This window comes from Anomaloglossus baeobatrachus, chromosome 5 (assembly GCF_048569485.1).
Source record: "Anomaloglossus baeobatrachus isolate aAnoBae1 chromosome 5, aAnoBae1.hap1, whole genome shotgun sequence".
Classification (NCBI taxonomy): Eukaryota; Metazoa; Chordata; class Amphibia; order Anura; family Aromobatidae; genus Anomaloglossus; species Anomaloglossus baeobatrachus.
The window spans coordinates 141,951,232-141,971,393 of NC_134357.1; the positions used below are offsets into that span (position 1 = coordinate 141,951,232).

Below are 20,162 nucleotides of genomic sequence, written 5' to 3' on the forward strand. Positions count from 1 at the left end.
AAAAAAAGTGACGGGGTGATGAAATTGCTTTTTTTCCCTCTTGCCTAGTCTGTGTGTTGTCCGTATCATCCGCAAACCGCATATGACCGGATCCTGTGGATTAAATGTGCAGCGCATGCAACCGTTATTTTACCGGATCCTTCTGCAGCGGTCCACAGAATTTATCGGCCAGCGCTGGAGTCAGCTGACTCCTGATCTCACAGCCCGCACACGCTGCAATGGCTGCAGGTGGGCTCATTCACATGACCGTTCCGTTTGTCCTGGTCAGTTCCTGTTTTTTTGCGGACCCACAGACAGGACCATCTTTTCAATGTCTTTTGTGTAGGATCGGATGGCACAAGGTAGCACTTCCATGTGCATCCGATCCTACAAAAAAAAAAAAAACATCGGATGCCGTATGTCCGCTCCGTTATTATGGAACATGTCCTATTCTGTTCCGTAATAACGAACCGTGACTCAATACAAGTCAATGGGTCCACAAAATTCCCGGAAGCAACGCGGAAACACTTCCGTGTGACTTCCGTCGGGTGCCCGTGCAGTCAGTGTCCCGCTCCAGCCCCAGCCCCGCGGCTGCCCGCTCAGCAGTGTCAGCTGTGGCCTGCACTGCAGTGTCAGCAGCAACGGGGATGACAAGCGCTACCGTCAGGAGGTTAGTAAGTTCATTACCTACGGTGATGAAGTCCTGCCCTCCTGACGTCAGCGGTCGTCACTGCCTTCTATGCCCGCCGCTTGTCACATCACCTCTCGCTGTCGACCCGAGCCTGTGACTAGTGGTGACGTCATGGGCCACTCGCGATACTTGGTTTGTGAAGGCGGCGGTCATTGAACTCGGTGACAGCGCTGCTGTCAGGAGTTCAGTGATCATCGCAGGTAATATGCCTCGCTAACCTCCTGATAGCAGCACTCGTCATGCCCTGCAGTGACCTGGGCTGACCTATTGATGTTAGCTCAGGTCACTGCACGGCTCTCCCAGCAAATAGGGAACATTCTGTTCTTCATTGACTGGGACATTGACTATGGTATGGATCGTCGTGGGACCCCCTTGTATTACACCAGACCTGGATTTGTTTTTCTTTCTAATAAATTGGTGAAAGAAGGAATGTGTTGGGGAGTGTTTTTTCAAATAAAAATGTGTTTGTTGTCTATTTTTTTTTTTTTTTTTTTATTACTGCCTGGGTTGGTGATGTCCGGTATCTGATACACGCCTGACATCACTAACTCCAGGGCTTGATACCAGGTGACATTACACATCTGGTAGTAACCCCATATATTACCCCGTTTGCCACCGCACCAAGGCAACGGGATGAGCTGGGAAAAGCACCAGGACTGGTGCATCTAATGGATGCGCTACTTCTGGGGCAGCTGCAGCCTGCTATTTTTAGGCTGGGGAGTGTCCAATAATGGTGAACCTCCCTAGTCTGAGAATACCAGACCACAGCTGTCCGCTTTACCTTGGCTGGTGATCCAATTTCGGGGGACCCCGTGTTTTTTGTTTTAAATTATTTATTTAATTTAAAATAACAGCGTGGGGTGCCCTCTGTTTTGGATTACCAGCCAAGGTGAAGCTGCCAGCTGTGGTTTGCAGGCTGCAGCAGTTTGCTTTACCCTAGCTGGCTACAAAAGATAGGGGGACCGCATGTCATTTTTTTTAATTATTTATTTTTGGCTAAATACAAGACTAAGCACCTTAATGCCACATGAAAGTCACAAAAGGGTGCCAGCTTAGAATATGCAGGGGGGTGGGACATTATATATGTCTTTCTCATCTATCTATCTATCTATCTATCTATCTATCTATCTATCTATCCAGCCCCCTATTCATTCATTCATTCACCTCTCTAGGCTGGGGCCACACGGGGATTACTGCGATCCCCTCGCATTACACTCGGCTCACGCTCAGTACAGCAGAGCTGAGTGTCATGCGTGTGTCTCTGCGACTGAGGTCCGACTGTGCAAGCAGACCTCAGCTGCGAGGGGCGGTCCAGCACTCGAGGGGTGGGCCAGCACTGAGGGGTGGGAGGGATTTCTCTCCCTCTCTCCTCCGTAGTCCACCAATGTACCGCAAGTGCAGTGCGATTTTTCTCTCACCCCATACACTTGAATGGGTAAAAGAGAGAGTCTTGCATTACAGTCGCAGCATGCTGCTATTGTTTTCTCGGTCCAATTAGGGCTGAGAAAATAATCACTCATGTGCGCTAACACACAGGCTAATATTGGTCCGAATGGAATGCGATGTTTTATCGCACTCCACTCGCACTGTTTTTCTCGCCGTGTGGCTTAGACCTTACTTGTTCTGTGTCCCCCTGCATCCATCACAGCGTGTGCAGGCTGGAGTTCAGCTGAGTTCAGATCAGCTGACTCCAGTGCTGGACTGAACTCAGGTGACCTCACAGCCCGTACACGCTGCGATGGATGCAGGGGGACACAGAACAAGTAATCGGCCGACACTGGAGTCATCTGATTACTTGGGATGAATGAGCAGTAAAATGCTCTGGTGCTCGATGGGCGAAGACCATGCCGATTTTTTTTTTTAAAAGCAGCTACTGGCTGCTAGCCCCCGCTGCTTGGTGTTACTTTCACTGGCAATAGAAATCCAGGGAAGCATTTTTTTTTATAAAGGTTTTTCCCTGAAAACTTTATTAAGAAAATGGCGTGGGCTTCGCCATATTTTTGTATGCTAGCCAGGTACAGCAGGCAACTACGGGCTGCCCCCAACCCCCATCTGCCTAGTTGTACCCGGCTGGGAACCAAAAATATAAAGAAGCCCTTTTTTTCATGAATTTCATGAAATAATTAAAAAAAAACAAAATGATGTGGGCTTCGCCGAATTTTTGAGTCCAGCCAGGTACAACTAGGCAGCTGGGGATTGGAATCCGCAGTGCAGGGTGCCCAAACTTTCTGGGCCCCCCACTGCGAATTGCAGTCCACAGCTGCCCCAGAAAATGGCGCTTTCATAGAAGCGCCATCTTCAGGCGCTGTATCCAACTCTTCCAGTGGCCCTGGTGGCAGGTAGCATGCTGGGTAATAAGGGGTTAATACCAGCTATGTTTTACCAGCTGGTATAAAGCCCGAGATTCTTAATGTCAGGCCAAGTTTGACCTGGCCATTAAGAATCTCCAACAAAGGGTTTAAAAAAAAAAAAAGACATCACACAGAGAAAAATACTTTATTAGAAATAAATACACAGACACAGTAGGGACTCCATGTTTATTACTCCCTCTCACCCCTCCACGATGGAGAGATTTCTATACTGACCATGCCAGGAGAGAGCGAGGGGGGGAGGAAAAGAGGGCGAGGGGGGGAAGGAAAAGAGAGCGAGGGGGGAAGGAAAAGAGAGCGAGGGGGGGGAAGGAAAAGAGAGCGAGGGGGGAAGGAAAAAAGAGCGAGGGGGGGGAAAGAGAGCGAGGGGGGGGAAGAGAGCGAGGGGGGGAAAGAGAGCGAGGGGGGGAAAGAGAGCGAGGGGGGGAAAGAGAGCGAGGGGGGGGAAAGAGCGAGGGGGGGGAAAGAGAGCAAGGGGGGGGAAAGAGAGCGAGGGGGGGAAAGAGCGAGGGGGGGGAAAGAGAGCGAAGGGGGGGAAGAGAGCGAGGGGGGGAAGAGAGCGAGGGGGGGGAGAAGAGAGTGGGGAAAGAAGAGAGGGGGTAGCAGAGGTGCTCTGTCACCGTCTCCACTCTGTGACTTGTGGTGCAGGTGACAGAGTGCAGACAGTTGGTCCCATGCAGCAGGACAGGTGGCAGAGCACAGCGGTGACATGCCTGTCAGTGTCTTGCTGCGTCCTGCAGTGCTGCTGGGAGGAGCACATGATCACACTGCCCGACACCGGCCGCTCTCCTGACATCGCAGCAGAGCGGGCGGGTGGAGAGTGTGAGCACATACTTACGTGACAGGGAGGACTTCAGCTGAAGAACCCCCCCTGTACTGCACACTGGCGCCCCGTGTCTCACCATCTGCAGGACGCTTAGCCGGCTCCACACTGACGTCCTCCGGCTCCTCCCCTCGATGCTGGGCTGTGACGTGCAGTAGTCACCGCCCACAGCCCTGTCACTCAATCTGAGTGGTGCCAGCCTCCTCTGACATACCCGACAAGTTTGAGAGCCCGGAACTTGCCGGGACGTAAGAGGATGCTGGTGGCCACAGCTCCAGGGGGTCATGTGACAGGCACTGAGCGTGCAGGATAGCGCTGCTCAGTGCCAGAAATGGAAATACAAGCCAATGGAGAAAACGCCTAGAATTGTAAGTAGAACTCCTACAGAAAATAAAAAAAATGGGTGAACCACCCCTTTAATTAGTAGTTGGCTCTCAAGCCTATACAGCTTGGAGTAGGATAACATGTATAAAAATTATCATGTGATCAAAATACTCAGTTGCCTAATAATTCTGCACACAGTGTATAATGACTAATGGTCTCTGATTTTCCATCTTCTCTGCAAAATTTCAGTTGCCCAATTTGCCATAACATCGTATATAAGATACCACCCTACTTTATACACTTGAGCGATGTTGATTCCTTCAGATCCAACCCACCATTATGATGAGACATCTGTAATTACAACACATGGGGCCATCCATGGTGTTATCACCATGCAGTAACACATATAGAGACTATACACTTTAGGTTGCCCATATAATGATAATTTTTCACAATTTAGACAGTTTTGATAAATCAGGGCTTAAATATTTTTCATTTTCTGCTTCTTTCTATAAATCTGATAAAAAAAATCTAGTGCAGTGTCTGAAGTTATATTTATAAATCTTGTATCATTTCAGTAGATGGAAGCGATAAGACACAAGGCCTTGGTGGTGCCAGTTGACAGATTTCTCCTCAACGAGAACTGGTCTGCACAAGAAAATCTACTGACCTTTGCGGTCTTGAATTCTGGAAAGATTGTGGAAAGGGAGGCTTTTTAAATGTAAGTGTCAATTTATATTTGTCTGTGTTCCTCAATGTATCCTGCACCAGTTACACAGGACAGATTTACATATTTCTTACAGGATATTCATATGCAATGCTAATTGGGTTAAACTAGTGAACCATTATACAGATCTTTGTAATAGATGGGAGTTTGGTATGATCTGTTGGGATTTTTCTCCAGGTCATCTTGGCATCAGATCTGGTCAGTGAAGAACTGCTAGCCAGTAAAATCATGGAAAAGAGTTATTGTAGCGAGGACATAATCTCTACAGAACTAAAAATTCCTGAGAATTGCTGCCAGGTGCTGCCACCTAATGTCTCTGCAGGAGACACCTATCCAGTATGTAATAACCATGGACTATATGGCCATAGGAGACCAGTTTGACCATATGGCAGATTTGAAGCTGTGCAACGTAGAGACAATAAGGTAAATGTTTTCTACTGAATCTTAATTATCCTCTGCCTGTACATTGTAGTCCTAGAGCCAAAGACAGTGACAAGAAGAAAAATTAGGCTGCTTTCACACTTGCGTTATGAGGCATCTGTCACAGTGCGTTGTGACACGCATGTGACAGATGCGTTGCAAATAGTGTGTTAATAAAGGTAATTGATTCCTGTGAAAGAACGTTTTGTGTTTTGTTTTTTTTTTAATGTTTCGCAGAGAGAGATCCATCCATCCATCCATCGAATGACCGCAGTGAGCCGCGCGATCAGCGGTACCGTTATTCAGATGACCAGCGGCCACAGCTGAAGTCCTCCACCTGAGAGCGGTGGCCGCGGGTAACCTGAATGAGGACACAACTGATTGCGCGGCTCACTTCAGTTGCTGCATGTTCTACGGCCGCTCCTGTCAGCTTCATATAGCAGAGCTGGATGCGTCATGGGGCATCGTGTGGATTACGCCGGACCTGGAGGGTTAATTAGGGATTAATAAAGTGGTGAAAGAGGATGTTTATTTTCTTTTATTCCAAATAAAGGATTTTTTGGATATGTGTGTTTATTTTATTTAACTTACAAGTTAATCATGGAAGATATCTCGGGGAGACTCCTGTCATGATCAACCTAGGACTTAGTAGCAGCTATGGGCTGCTGCCATTAACTCCTTATTACCCCGATTGCCACCGCACCAGGGCAATTCGGGATGAGCAAGGTACAGTCCCAGGACTGTCGCATCTAATGGATGTGGCAATTCCAGATGGCTGCTGGCTTAAATTTTTAGGCTGGGGGGCTCCCCATAACGTGGGACTCCCCATCCTGAGAATACCAGCCTTCAGCCGTGTGGCTTTAGCTTGGCTAGTATCAAAATTGGGGTGGACCGCACGCTGTTTTTTTTAATTATTTATTTATTGTACTGCACTACATAGACCCGCCCACCGGCAGCTGTGATTGGTTGCAGTGAGACAGCTGTCACTCAGCATGGGGGCGTGTCTGACTGCAACGAATCATAGCCGCCGGTGGGCGGGGGAAGCAGGGAATACGAGATGGAATAAGGAGCGGCCAGCATTTTCAAAAAAAGCCGCCAGAGCAGTGTGACAGCTGTGCAGCGCCGCGCCCGTGATCGGTGAGTATGAGAGAGGGGAGAGACCGACAGAGAGATAGAGAGTGATTTTAAACTATTTAGATCGGTCTGCTTCACATGCTGAGCATGCTCAGTAGAACCTGACAGAATCTGTCAAAGGATTCCGCAGCTTAGCGCATTGCGGCGGAATCCGCCACCATAGACAATCATTGGACACCTTGGCGGATTCTAACGGAATCCGTCAAGTTGCGTTATTTTAATGACCCAAAAAACGCTACATGTAGCGTTCCCTCCATCAGACGCTGCATCAATATAACGACTCAGCGTCGTCCAGCGAATGCAACGCAGACACGTGCATTACAGTGCGTCATCAATACAAGTCTATGGAGAATAGCACAGTGTGTTAACGGACTGTGCTATTCTCCATAGCGGCGGATTACGCTGAACGCAAGTGTGAAAGCAACCTTGAAATGGAGACGTGTGATCTTCTCATGTTCTCTGTATGATTATGTATGTAACCACTGATCCATCCTTTACTTTATACTCCACTGACTCTTCGGCAAAGATGGTTTGCGGACTCCAATGCCCTGCATGAACACCATGTCCTACATCGGTAACTATTTGACCTTCGAAAATCTGTCACCTGTGACTGTTGTCTCCTTAGACAGCAGCTGACCTTTCACGTACCTGATATGGAGAGACAGAAGCGGCTGCTCCTTCACTTATTGAAAATGGACAGACAGAAGGAAGCAACTACTTCTCCTATTTTGTGATATACAGATAGAAGCAAGCTGATGCTCCCCCTACTCTGCCATGGACAGAAAAGAGAGCCAGCTCCTTCACTTACTTGGCCATGGACAGACAGAAGGTAGCATCAGCTCCTTCAAAGGACAAATACAATTCAGTGTATGGAGGAAACAACAGCTGAAGTGCAGGAGGCGAGCCATTGTTTGTGACTCACTGACACTATTCACCTTTATGCCTGTGTCCCGGCTGTCAGTGTGCTGAATGCCTGTGCCTCCCCCTAACAAGGATGCATGAGGTATTTCTGTAGTCTGGTGCTTACCCTGCCTACCATTCATCCCAGCCCTGGTTGAACTACTTCAATTTTTTGGAGGATTTGTATGGAGAAGGACTTAAAGGCCTTTAATTCTGACCAACCACAAAGAATATGTTGTAGGTCCTTTTTAGTTTCATTTTATATTTATTTTGCAGTACTGAATTTTAATATTTACTGATAGGTTGGGCTGGTCCCTTCTCCCATAGAGCAAAACATTGTAATACACTTGTTGCAACATTAGAGAAAAACATTGCAGAATATTTTGGTGCTATATAAAAATAATACTTATTATTAAAAAAAATAATTTAACATCCTTTATGGGCATTCCTTATCTATGCTTCAGCTTCTTACTATGTCAAAAAGTTATCTAAATCCTGTCCTGAATACGTAGAAAGAGAAGATAAGGACATAAAGTTAACTGATCGTGGGGTGTGACACCCGACACACCCACCGATCAGTTGTTCCCGGTGTTGGCGGTGACCGGATGTGATAAGTTGCAGAGCACAGCTCTTTCAACTGTATAATGGCTACAGCTGGGTACTGCACATCCGCCTCTATAGGAAGTAATGAGTGTCGTTCATGCAGTCCCTGGCCACTGGGCTGTTCACAGAGCTGTGAAGTTACCGTACACTCTAGAACTGAGCACTTTTAACCACCGCTGGCACCAGGAACAGTTGAGCAGGAGTGCGAGGTGTCAATTTAAAAGTCATTGACAACCCCTTTAAGCAAGAACTATAGTGACTTCTCTATATATAACAAAGATGAAAAAAGGAGTAATTATGTGCAATGAAATTAGTTTTATTACATATGTAAAAAATAGTAGAAAGGACATAGAAGCAAGGGATAGGGAACATACACCAGGGTCCCGTGAACCACAGGATCACTAAAAGTACGAATCATACAAAAAAGTTCACTTACTCCTCCCGGAAGAAGCGTTTTTTCATACCGCGAGACAGCCATCGGAGGTCCCCTCCTGGACTGGCTCCCCCGAACCACCTTTGTCTTGGGTAAGCCCTTATCTCTCGGCTCAATTATTAGTTGACAATTGTACTGATCACTGAGGCTGGTGATACTACCTATATAGGTTAATTTACCTTGTGTCACAGCCTGTGATCCTTTTTACTTTGACCCTTTATATTATTATGAGCCTTGGCTGCAGCTTTACCCATAGCATTTCTTATCTTGGTACTGACAGCTAGTAATATCGCTTTCACTTTTGCTATAGAACTTCTGGAAAGGATCACCTGGATCAGAATTTGTTTTTTTGTCTCCCTAGAACCATTTTTTGTGCTTTAGGGTATTTATATTATACTAGCTGTACTACCCGGCTTCGCCCGGGTAAATAACTGCTGTTAACAAAATAGAATGTATTAACAAAAATGTATTCTGCACACAAAAACCACAAAACAAATAGAAATGTAATTATTAAATTGTTGCCTATATTAACCAATCAGAGCTCAGATTAATTAACTGTAGCAAAATAGAAGCTAAGCTGTGATTGGTTGCTATTGGCAGCCTGATAAATCTCCAGGCAACAGAAAGCCCTCCCCCCTGACAGTATATATTAGCTCACACATACACATAGTAGACAGGTCATGTGACTGACAGCTGCAGTATTTCCTATATGGTACATTTCTTGTTCTTGTAGTTTGGCTGCTTATTAATCAGATTTTTATTTTTGAAGGATAATACCAGACTTGTGTGTGTTTTAGGGTGATTATGTGGCGAGGTTGGTGTATGTGTGGTGAGATGTGTGCTGAGGGTGGTATATGTTTTCAAGTGCATGGTAGTGTGTGGGGCATTTTGTGTGTGTGTTCATATCCCCGAGTGTGGTGAGTATCCCATGTCGGGGCCCCACCTTAGCAACTGTACGGTATATACTCTTTGGCGCCATCTCTCTCATTCTTTAAGTCCTCCTTGTTCACATCTGGCAGCTGTCAATTTGCCCCCAACACTTTTTCCCCATTATGTAGATAGGGGCAAAATTGATTGGTAAATTGGAACGCGCGGGGTTAAAATTTCGCACCGGCGCTGCCCGGGATAGTAACTGTCTCTCTGTTTCTCTCCCATTCGCTGTCTGTCTCCCCCTCTGTATATATCTCTCTGTCTCTCTCTCTCTTTCCCTGTCTGCCTCTTTCCCTGTCTCTCTGTCTCTTTCTCCATCTCTCAATCTCTTTCCCCGTCTGTCTATCTATCTATTTTCCTGTCTATCTATCTCTGTCACTTTCCCTGTCTGTCTCTTTCCCTCTCTTTCCCTGTCTGTCTCATTCCCTCTCTTTCCCTGTCTGTCACTTTCTTTGTCAGTCTGTCTTTGTCTGGGTCTGTCTCTTTGTGTCTGTCTCTTACCCTGTCTGTGTCTGCCTCTTTCCCTGTCTCTGTCTGTCTCTTTACCTGGCTGCATTGTGACACGCCAACATTCCATATAAGGGCATGGCTGTGCATTCTTCTGAAGTTCTGGCTGCACTGTGGCTCCCAGCTCCATTCGCTTTAATGGAGGCAGGTTTTTTGGTGAATAACTGTAAAGAGCGGGGTTAAAATTTCCCCTCAAAACATAGCCTATGACGCTCTCTGGATCCAGACGTGTGAGTGTGCAAAATGTTGTGGCTGTAGCTGCGACGGTGCAGATGCCAATCCCGGACATACATACACACACACACACACACACACACACACACACACACACACACTCAGCTTTATATATTAGATTGTATTATTTTGATGTATAACAACCCATATACTATACATTTTTTTCTACTGGTATATATTGTTATATTTTTTTTATTCCATCATACACATATGTATATCTTATAGTATCTTTCATTAATGTGTTTTTGTATATGTTATAGACGTTTTTTACATCAAAATTTCATAAATAGTTATACACCTAGCACTCGGGCACTTTAGAACCAATTTTTTGTATGATTCGTACTTTTAGCGATCCTGATTCCTTAACTTTTGCTTTTCAAAAATTCTCCAATGAAAGCATATGGATCGCCACTATACTAGGCATGCAGGAAGAAAGAAAGACAAGCATGTGACTTGGGACAGGACAAACGGAAGGGCTGACTTCAGCTGATGACCTGTCTCCTGAGTATTTCTCCTCAGGGTTGTCCTGCGGGTAACAATGCATCATTTTGAGAATTTCAGCATGTGAAGACAATGGAAGGATGAGACATCAGGATCAATCAGTAAAAATATCCTTGTTTACAAGGCAGATCTCTGCTGGAGGGGTCAGAGGTTTGGCTCATTTCATCCTCTTCCTTCTGATAATGTGTCCATTGAAAATGATAAGGTAGAGGTCATAGTGATAAATAAAGCAAAACAAGATCCTCTGTTCCTCAGAAACAGAGAAGACAGAGACCATCTGACAAGGCTCCTAACTAGGGGCACCAGGTCCAGCTCTTCAGTTTACACTTGGATTTTTAAAAAATGTTTTTCTACTTGATCCTCTGTTTCTACCTCGATGAAGTGACCCCCTTGGGTAAGTAGCAATAATTTCCTAAAACAGACAGAAAAAAGGAACACTGGATATTTTTCAACTCCAAATTGTTAATGCTGGAGCTCAAGCCAAAACCATATATATACGTATATGAAGCTTATCACATTTCAATGTAGATAATCCTAAATTCCAATTCCAATTTAGAAGTACACTTAGTGTTTTTAAGACTAGTTCTGCATTTTCTGCATTTTTTTCGTTTCTATGTCTGGATGTTTGGTAGAAGCCAGTAGAGAGTTGCAATATGGGGAATATATGTGTGTGTGTGTATGTGTATGTGTATGTGTGTGTGTATATATATATATATATATATATATATATATATATATATATATATATATATATATATATATATATATATATATATATATATATGTATGTATGTATGTATGTATGTATGTATGTATGTATGTATGTGTATATATATATATATATATATATATGTGTGTATATATATATGTATATATATAATATATCTCTTTTATTGCATTCGTGTGTTTTTGGTTTTCCAAAAAAAAATGCGTGAGCTACAAAAGCCTTGTACAAAATACATGAAATTCATGGGATCTTTACAAACGCGAAAACAGTAGCACAAAAATGTGTATTTTGTGAAGGTATCTGACAAATGATGGCAAAGGTTCAAAAACATATTAATCTCCTGGCATATCATGATCCACATTTTTTTTTTTTTTTTACTAGGCACTAACCAAAAGTTTTTCGGCTTGGCTGATATAGGAAGATGTTGATGATTTAATTAACGTGCATTGCCAAACTAAACTGCAAATTTCACCCTGCAGCTTCTGCGTAGATGGGATGCATTGCGACCCATTTTTGCTGTATTTGTGTATCCAGATTTCTTCTGATGGGACACAGCGTTATAGTATAAGCCAACCGTATGTGAGGCATACAGAAGTCATAATAACTGCACTGAATACATTACTTGTTTTGGGATTAACATTACAATTAAACCTAATTACAAGTTAGCTCCACTTAGCTCTGACTTTCATTTTTTAGCAAATTACTTACATTTTTAATAACTTAAGACCACACTTATCACAGTAATTGTACATTTAGTCTTTATTGATATACGGTATATTCTTAGAATTAGGAGAAAGCAGAGGAAAAAATTAATTTTTATCTTTTTTGGCACTACTTTCATAATTATGCGAAACGCATTGAAAAACAGTTCTTAATCACTGTAAATCACCATTCCCATTGTATAGTGAGGAGTCCGGTTATACTTTTGTTTTAATACTTTATCATTACCAAGATTTCTGCTTGGTTTCAGTGGATGAAAATCCTGGGGCTAAAAAGAATATATACCTAATCCTGTCAGCTGCAATCATATCCAGTGTAGATAATCGTCTGTGACGCTCAGTACATCAGTAGCCGTTGTCCAGCACATTTCCAGGTCAGGGCTAAGTCGATATCTTGAAAATAGTGATTAATTGAAATACACAAGGGAAGATTTATTTTTGTGTAGACCAATGAAAAGTAGGCTAGATGTTCCAAATTTATCACATTGGCCCTCTTGGCAAAGATTTAGATACTTTCCTCTGACTTTCTGGTCTGGATTTCATGGTTGGCTTATTTAAACCAGTTTCTTCCCAGCAATATTGGAGTAATGTAGCACATTTTAAGCCAATTCCTTTCAGCTAAGTTTGAACTGTTTGCTTAATGATATGTGAGAAAAAAAAAGCAAAAAACACATAAATTTGGTGTATTGACAACTTGTTTTCTTCAAAAAAAATTGTGCCAGAACATTGGAGCATTTAGTTTAGTAATTCTGCTTCAAAATATAATCTTAAAAAATGAAATTCCTTTGAATTTATATGGTGATTTACACTTTATGTTTAGAAACTTGATGTTCCATTTTGATTATTCATCTATAGAAATTCAATTACAGACATGTTTTGAATTTGGAAAGGTTCAGATGGGTTCATTTGTACAATTTTTCTTTAAATTTCTTTTTTTGAGGAGTTGAAAGGGTGGGGCACTACTGTTTGTCTGGTACTTACCTAAGGATAGGTCATCAATATAAAGGTCAGAACAGAGCAGGTGCGACACCCAGCACCCTCACCAATTGGCCATTCCTGGTGATGGCTGGATTGTGATCAGTTGCAGACCAAAACTACATAGCTCCATTAGCTGTATAGTGGTCGTGTTTGGGTACTGCAGTATCCAGGCTTGGCCACCATACAGTCAACAAAGCTGTACTGTTCTGCTCCGCAACTGATCACATCCGGCCGGCATCAGAAACGGTAATCCGTTTGGGTGCCAGGTCTCACACTCCCACCGGTCTGATATTGGTAACCTATCCTTAGGATAGACTATGAATATAAAATACTAGCTAGACAACCCCTTTAATATTTAAAGCAGTGTCCCCCAGGAACAGTTGATTGATTGGGGTGCTAGGTCTTGAACCCCCACCAATTTGATATTGGTAACCTAACCTAAGGATAGACTAGTAATATAAGATACTTGATAACCCCTCTAATATATATAAAACAGTGTCCCCCGGGAATGGCTGAATGGTGGGGGTGCCGGGTCTTGCATCCCCACCGATCTGATATTGGTAACCTGTAATAAGGATAGGCTATCAAAATAAAGTACAGGCAAACCCCTTTTAAACCAATATTTCATTTCTAGCACTTTACACTTTTAAGTTTTGACGTAGCAAGCAAAATGTGTGCTTTGAGCTAGGACCATGCTCAAACCTCAGTGAGGTATCACAACACATTGTAGCCTCACAAGGCTATATGAAAAATTCTGTAGACACTTTTTTTCCTTTTGTCTTTCCATGACATAGAAATTTGTGTACATTGTGTAGACACTTATTAACATGTTGTAATATGTATTTCTTCCCTACTTTAAGCCTTGGATCCATGTTCAGCCTATGTAAGTCTAAATGAGCCTTGGAGAAACACAGACCACTTATTTAATGAATCCCAAGACAAACCCATGTGTGACAACCACCTGAGTGGCGAGTGGTATCGGTTCACTGGTATGGCTGGAGATGCTATGCCAACATTTTGTATCCCAGAAAACCACTGTGGCACACATGCCCCAATCTGGCTCAATGGGAGCCACTCAAGTGAGTCAGAGGGCATTGTGCAAAGACAAGCCTGTGCTAGCTTCAGCAATAACTGCTGCCAATGGAACACAACTGTGGAAATCAAGGCCTGCCCAGGAGGGTATTATGTGTATCGACTAACAAAGCCAAATGTTTGCTTTCATGTCTATTGTGGGCGTAAGTATGCTCATTGTTTTTGATTATTTATTTAATACTATTCACAATTAAATGAAGTTTAACTCAAAATTTACAGGGGAAAATGTTACTCCTTCCTATTGACCAAATATATGTTTGCAGAGTACACAGTGGTCAGTTCCCCATGTAATAAACATTTTTGTCATGAGATCTGGTACAAGTTTGCATCTTGACTGTATAATTTTAAGCAGAGCATACATTACACCAGCTCAGTCATCCCTTGGTTCAATACGAACATGTAGACATGTTCGGTGTTGAGCCAGGTGCCCTTTTCAGTGTATTTACTAAATGTACTGTACTGCAATATAAGAACAGCATTTTAGGGAGTTCAGCCATGTTAGTTTTTCTGCCATTGGCTTTACTATAGGGCCTTGTTATGTGGCCTTACTCTTTTATATCGGAAAAGCTAGTCAATTAACTATTATGTTTGGGGTGATCAAACTTTTCCATTATGGCAAATATTACAAAAAAGAATGCTCATGCTGTTGCAGTATGCCAAGTTATTTTGTTCACTGGTGAGAAATGTGGCAGTGACTTATTCCTTTCTCCTCTATCACACTTGTGACCCACATGTGCCATATTACTTACTGCAGGCATCGTCCTGTGCATGGCCAGTTTGCTGAGCACTCCCAACTCTGCTGCATCCTCAGGTCTGGAGACTCTCCATCTTGCTATAGGGATGCAGGCCCAGACTCTGCTGGAACATATATCATTGTGTCCAGCAGAGTTCTGCTTCCCTGGCCCAATCTCTTCCTATCTGTCTGTCGATCTCTGGTCTGTCCATTTAGTTTCCATTTTGTCTGTTTAGTATTTTCTGGTGTTGCCTGCCTCGTCCAGACCCCTCCTGGTTAGTTCTTATCTGTCTGTGTCCTGTACCTCCGGTGCTGTTGTAGCGTATCTATGTTTTCCACTGGATGTCTCCTGCTCACTGACCCTCTGGTCTCCTGCTGCAGGCCCAGAAAATGCCCTGGAGAGGTATTATCATTAAGGTCAGACAATGGACACCCCTGACACGCTCGATAACATTGGGGTGTTTTATTTTAAGCCCATTTCTGTGCCTGGTTGAGAGCTGCAAGATGTCTCCTGTAGTGCTGCAGCTTTGTCTGCCTTACTTTCGGGTCTGCAGTAGCTGGGTCTCCAGAGTCTTGTCTGCTAAAGTGCTGGCCAAAAGTATTGGCACCCCTGCAATTCTGTCAGATAATACTCAGTTTCTTCTTGAAAATGATTGCAATCACAAATTCTTTGGTATTATTATCTTCATTTAATTTGTCTTCAATTAAAAAAATAAAAAAAATTTGTCATAAAGCCAAATTGGATATAATTCCACACCAAACATAAAAAAGGGGGTGGACAAAAGTATTGGCACCGTTTGAAAAATTATGTGATGCTTCTCTAATTTGTGTAATTGACAGCACCTGTAACTTACCTGTGGCACCTAACAGGTGTTGGCAATAACTAAATCACGCTTGCAGCCAGTTGACATGGATTAAAGTTGACTCAACCTCTGTCCTGTGTCCTTGTGTGTACCACATTGAGCATGGAGAAAAGAAAGACAAAAGAACTGTCTGAGGACTTGAGAATCCAAATTGTGAGGAAGCATGAGCAATCTCAAGGCTACAAATCCATCTCCAAAGACATGAAAGTTCTTGTGTCTACGGTGCGCAGTGTCATCAAAAAGTTTAAAGCCCATGGCACTGTGGCTAACCTCCCTAGATGTGGAAGAAAAAGAAAAAATGGATGAGCGATTTCAACGCAAGATTGTGCGGATGGTGGATAAAGAACCTCGACTAACATCCAAACAAGTTCAAGCTGCCCTGCAGTCCGAGGGTACAACAGTGTCAACCCGTACTATCCGTCGGCGTCTGAATGAAAAGGGACTGTATGGTAGGATACCCAGGAAGACTCCACTTCTTACCCTGAGACATAAAAAAGCCAGGCTGGAGTTTGCCAAAACTTACCTGAGAAAGCCTAAAACGTTTTGGAAGAATGTTCTCTGGTCAGATGAGACAAAAGTAGAGCTTTTTGGGAAAACCCATCAACATAGAGTTTAACACTAGAACTACTGAGGTAGTCATTTTGACTACTTTGCACTATGCATTTCTATATAGGTGTCACGAGTCCAGTAGTTCTAGTGTTAAAGGAAAAAAAAAAGAGGCATTCAAAGAAAAGAACATGGTCCCTACAGTCAAACATGGCGGAGGTTCCCTGATGTTTTGGGGTTGCTTTGCTGCGTCTGGCACTGGACTGCTTGACCGTGTGCATGGCATTATGAAGTCTGAAGACTACCAACAAATTTTGCAGCATAATGTAGGGCCCAGTGTGAGAAAGCTGGGTCTCCCTCAGAGGTCATGGGTCTTCCAGCAGGACAATGACCCAAAACACACTTCAAAAAGCACTAGAAAATGGTTTGAGAGAAAGCACTGTAGACTACAAAAGTGGCTAGCAATGAGTCCAGACCTGAATCCTATAGAACATCTGTGGAGAGATCTCAAAATGGCAGTTTGGAGAAGACACCCTTCAAATCTCAGGGACCTGGAGCAGTTTGCCAAAGAAGAATGGTCTAAAATTCCAGCAGAGCATTGTAAGAAACCCATTGATGGTTACCGGAAGCGGTTGCTTCCAGTTATTTTGGCTAAAGGTTGTGCAACCAAGTATTAGGCTAAGGGTGCCAATACTTTTGTCTGGCCCATTTTTGGAGTTTTGTGTGAAATGATCAATGATTTGATTTTTGTTTCATTCTTTTTTGTGATTTTTCATTGCAAGCAAAATAAATTAAGATAATACCAAAGAATTTGTTTTCAAGAAGAAACTGAGTATTTTCTGACAGAATTGCAGGGGTGCTAATACTTTTGGCCAGCACTTTATCTGCCCCCAGTGTTGGCATCTTCTGTCTCTGTCCATTTTTGATTACCAAGATGTCTGTCTGGTTGTGTGCAGCTTCTGGGGATGTAGTCTGCTGCAGGCCCTGGGACTGCCCTGGAGCGGTACCTGGTGACTACCTGCTGCTCAAGCCTAACCACCTAGTCACCCAAGGCTCTAGTGAAGACCGGGTAGTCTCTTAGTTACGCCCCTCCTGACAGAGTAAGCCAGGGTCCCATGGCGCAATTGGTCCACACACCACCCACTATGGACGTAACATGTAACATCCTCATTTAAATACCATTTATGTGTATGGATGTAGTTAGTGTTTGTGCAATTTTTTGGAGCCAAAGCTGGGAGTAGAATTTTTAAAAAATTACAAAAAAAATAAGGAAAGGACATCTGGCCGGATCCACTTCTGGCTTTCATTACAAAAACTGCATGAACAGCTGCATGTCCTTTCCAATATAACAGCTATAACAAACTGTCATTTCTTACCAGTTTTAGTGCAGAATGTGGCTAGAATTTTCTGTTATTTTCTAGATATTCGCATGTAAAGTATATAGCTGGAAATTGATATATGAATGTCGCATTCTGCAGTTTATCTATTCTGCTAAAACATTGCAATTTAGTTGAATTTTATCTCTAATTAAATCATTCTCAAACATGTGAATTACGGTGGAAGCCATCTGCAAAATGTTTCATATATTCCTGTGTCCCTATAACTTTACATTGACAAAAGTAAGAAGGAAAGGTTTGTAATAATATACCGAAAACACTGCTCTGCATAGCAATACGCAAAAAAAGCATATCTCTCACTTCACCGCAGTTGCAAAAAGTAATGTAAAGACGTCACCTAAAAAAACCTCATAATACAGATTGTGGTTTGAAGTTTGAGTGCTAGGGTTTCTATGTAATGTGTTATCTGTTATTTAGACTTCTATGATATCTGTGATTTGATGGAATGTGGAGGAACATGTCTGGACACCGGAGATTGTATATGCAGTTCTGGGACAGTTCTAGGTCCTGATGGGCAAACTTGTCTGGGTAAGACCAACATATTTAATATTTAGCCTATTTCTTCATATCACACTGAAACAAAAGTTGTGCCGTTTTCTAATATACTTTGTGCTTCAAATCCTATTGTTTTTTAAAGCTCTAAAAACACTGCAAAAATATAAAACCTTCTAACATACTGATATTAACATGCAGTATATCTCAAAAGTGAGTACACTGCTCACATTTTGTAAATATCTTGTATCTTTTCATGGGATAACACTGAAGATATGACACTGATACACAAGGTAAAGTAGTCAGTGTACAGCTTGTATAACAGTGTAAACTTGGCGTGCTCTCTAAATAACTCACCGCCATTAATGTCAAATCCGCTGATAAAAAAAAACTGAGTATGCCACGAAGTGAAAATGGACAAATTCTGCCCAAAGTGTCAATATTTTGTGTGTTAACCATTATTTTTCAGCACTGCCTTAACTCTCTTGGGCATAGTGTTCACTGGAGCTTCACAGGTTGATACTGGATTCCTCTTCCACTTCTCCATAATGACATCACGGAGCTGAAGGCTGTTGGAGACCTTGCGCTCTGCCACCTTTCATTTGAGGATGCATCACAGACGCTCAATAGAGTTTGTCTAGAGACATGAATGGTGCTCCTGCGGCTTCATGCGCCACAGGGTACTGCACCTCACCCAAGGATACGGAGGAGGTAGTCACCGGTAAACAACCAACAACACACTCAACCAACACATAACACGGGAGCTCTTCCACTGGGACTGGGCTAGGGTAGCTGCTGGGGTGGCCATCATGAGGTAGGGGACCTCTTGCCCACTAGTTCAGGAACCCGGGAGGTGGGGCACCAACAGGGGTAGTTAGGAGCCATCACACTCAGCAGTCAGTCAGCTCTGGGCGCAGCAAGCACCAGGTTGCACTCAGGAGGAGATAAGCAAAGACACGGACAATTCGGGGCCTGTGGTCTGGAGCTGGAATCCCAGGGTTCGCTGGGAGTGCAGAAGCACCCGTGACCAATTCCACGGCCCAGGAACTGGTATGGTGGGAAACCGTCGAAAGGAGACTCACAGAAAGAAACATCGGCCTTGACCTCCAAAGTATCCGGGATTGGCTAAAGTCCATCACAGCACAGTCTGGTGCTCCAACGGTGGTGTGTTTCAAGTGAGTAAAGAGCTTAAACTGCACCCTGTGTGTCGTCCCATTACTGCCGGCGCTATCAACATCGCGCCCCTGCGCCATAGGCGACTACTACTCCTATCATCCTCCCTGGGGCCAAGCTCTACTTGTGGAGAGCTGCAACACCCGAGCTGCGTTACCATCCGCTCAAGAAGAGAGAGACTCTCCACAGCGGTGGCTCCCATTATAGCCGCACACCACAGGTGGCATCACGAACAACTGCCCCATCATCCCCATCCCCAGCTTTGACACCGCCGAGGTCACGGAACCGTGCAAGGCCACCGTGGTGACCCACGAGAAGCACCGCAGCCCCGTGACTGGTAACCCACAGACCCTGTGGGCACGCCACATGCTTGGCCAGTCAAGCATCTTTACCCTCAGTTTCTTTAGCAAGTCAGTAGTCGTCTTGAAGATATGTTTGGGATCTTTATCATGTTGGAATATTGCACTAAGAACCAGTTTCCGGAGGGAAGGGGTCATGTACTGCTTCATTATGTGACAGTACATGATGGCATTCATGGTTCCCTCAATGATCTGTAGTTCCCCACAGCTGGCAGCATTCAAGCAGCCCCAAGCCATGACACTCCCACCACCATGCTTTACTGCAGGTAAGACACACTTGTCTTTGTACTCTTCACCTGGTTGCCACCACACATGCTTTACAACATCTGAACCAGATAATGTTATCTTGGTGCCATCAGACCATAGGACATGGTTCCAGTAATTCATTTGTTTAGTCTGCTTGTTTTCAGCAAACTGTTGCAGGTTTTGTTGTGCATCATCTTTAGAAGAGGCTTCCTTGTGAGACAAGAGCAATGCAAACCAATTTGATGCAGTGTGCGGCATATGG

General features: G+C 43.7%; 1 protein-coding gene across 1 annotated transcript in view; it reads left to right on the forward strand.

Moving 5' to 3' along the window:
- The first annotated feature begins 10,848 nt into the window (after window positions 1-10,848).
- Window positions 10,849-20,162, forward strand: part of OIT3 (oncoprotein induced transcript 3) — a 40,173-nt gene continuing 30,859 nt past the window's right edge. Inside the window, exons 1-3 of the mRNA XM_075347239.1 lie at window positions 10,849-10,969; window positions 13,860-14,234; window positions 18,048-18,158. Of these exons, the coding sequence (XP_075203354.1) occupies window positions 10,918-10,969; window positions 13,860-14,234; window positions 18,048-18,158 (538 nt within the window). The 5' untranslated portion in view covers window positions 10,849-10,917. The remainder of the gene's footprint in view (window positions 10,970-13,859; window positions 14,235-18,047; window positions 18,159-20,162) is intronic.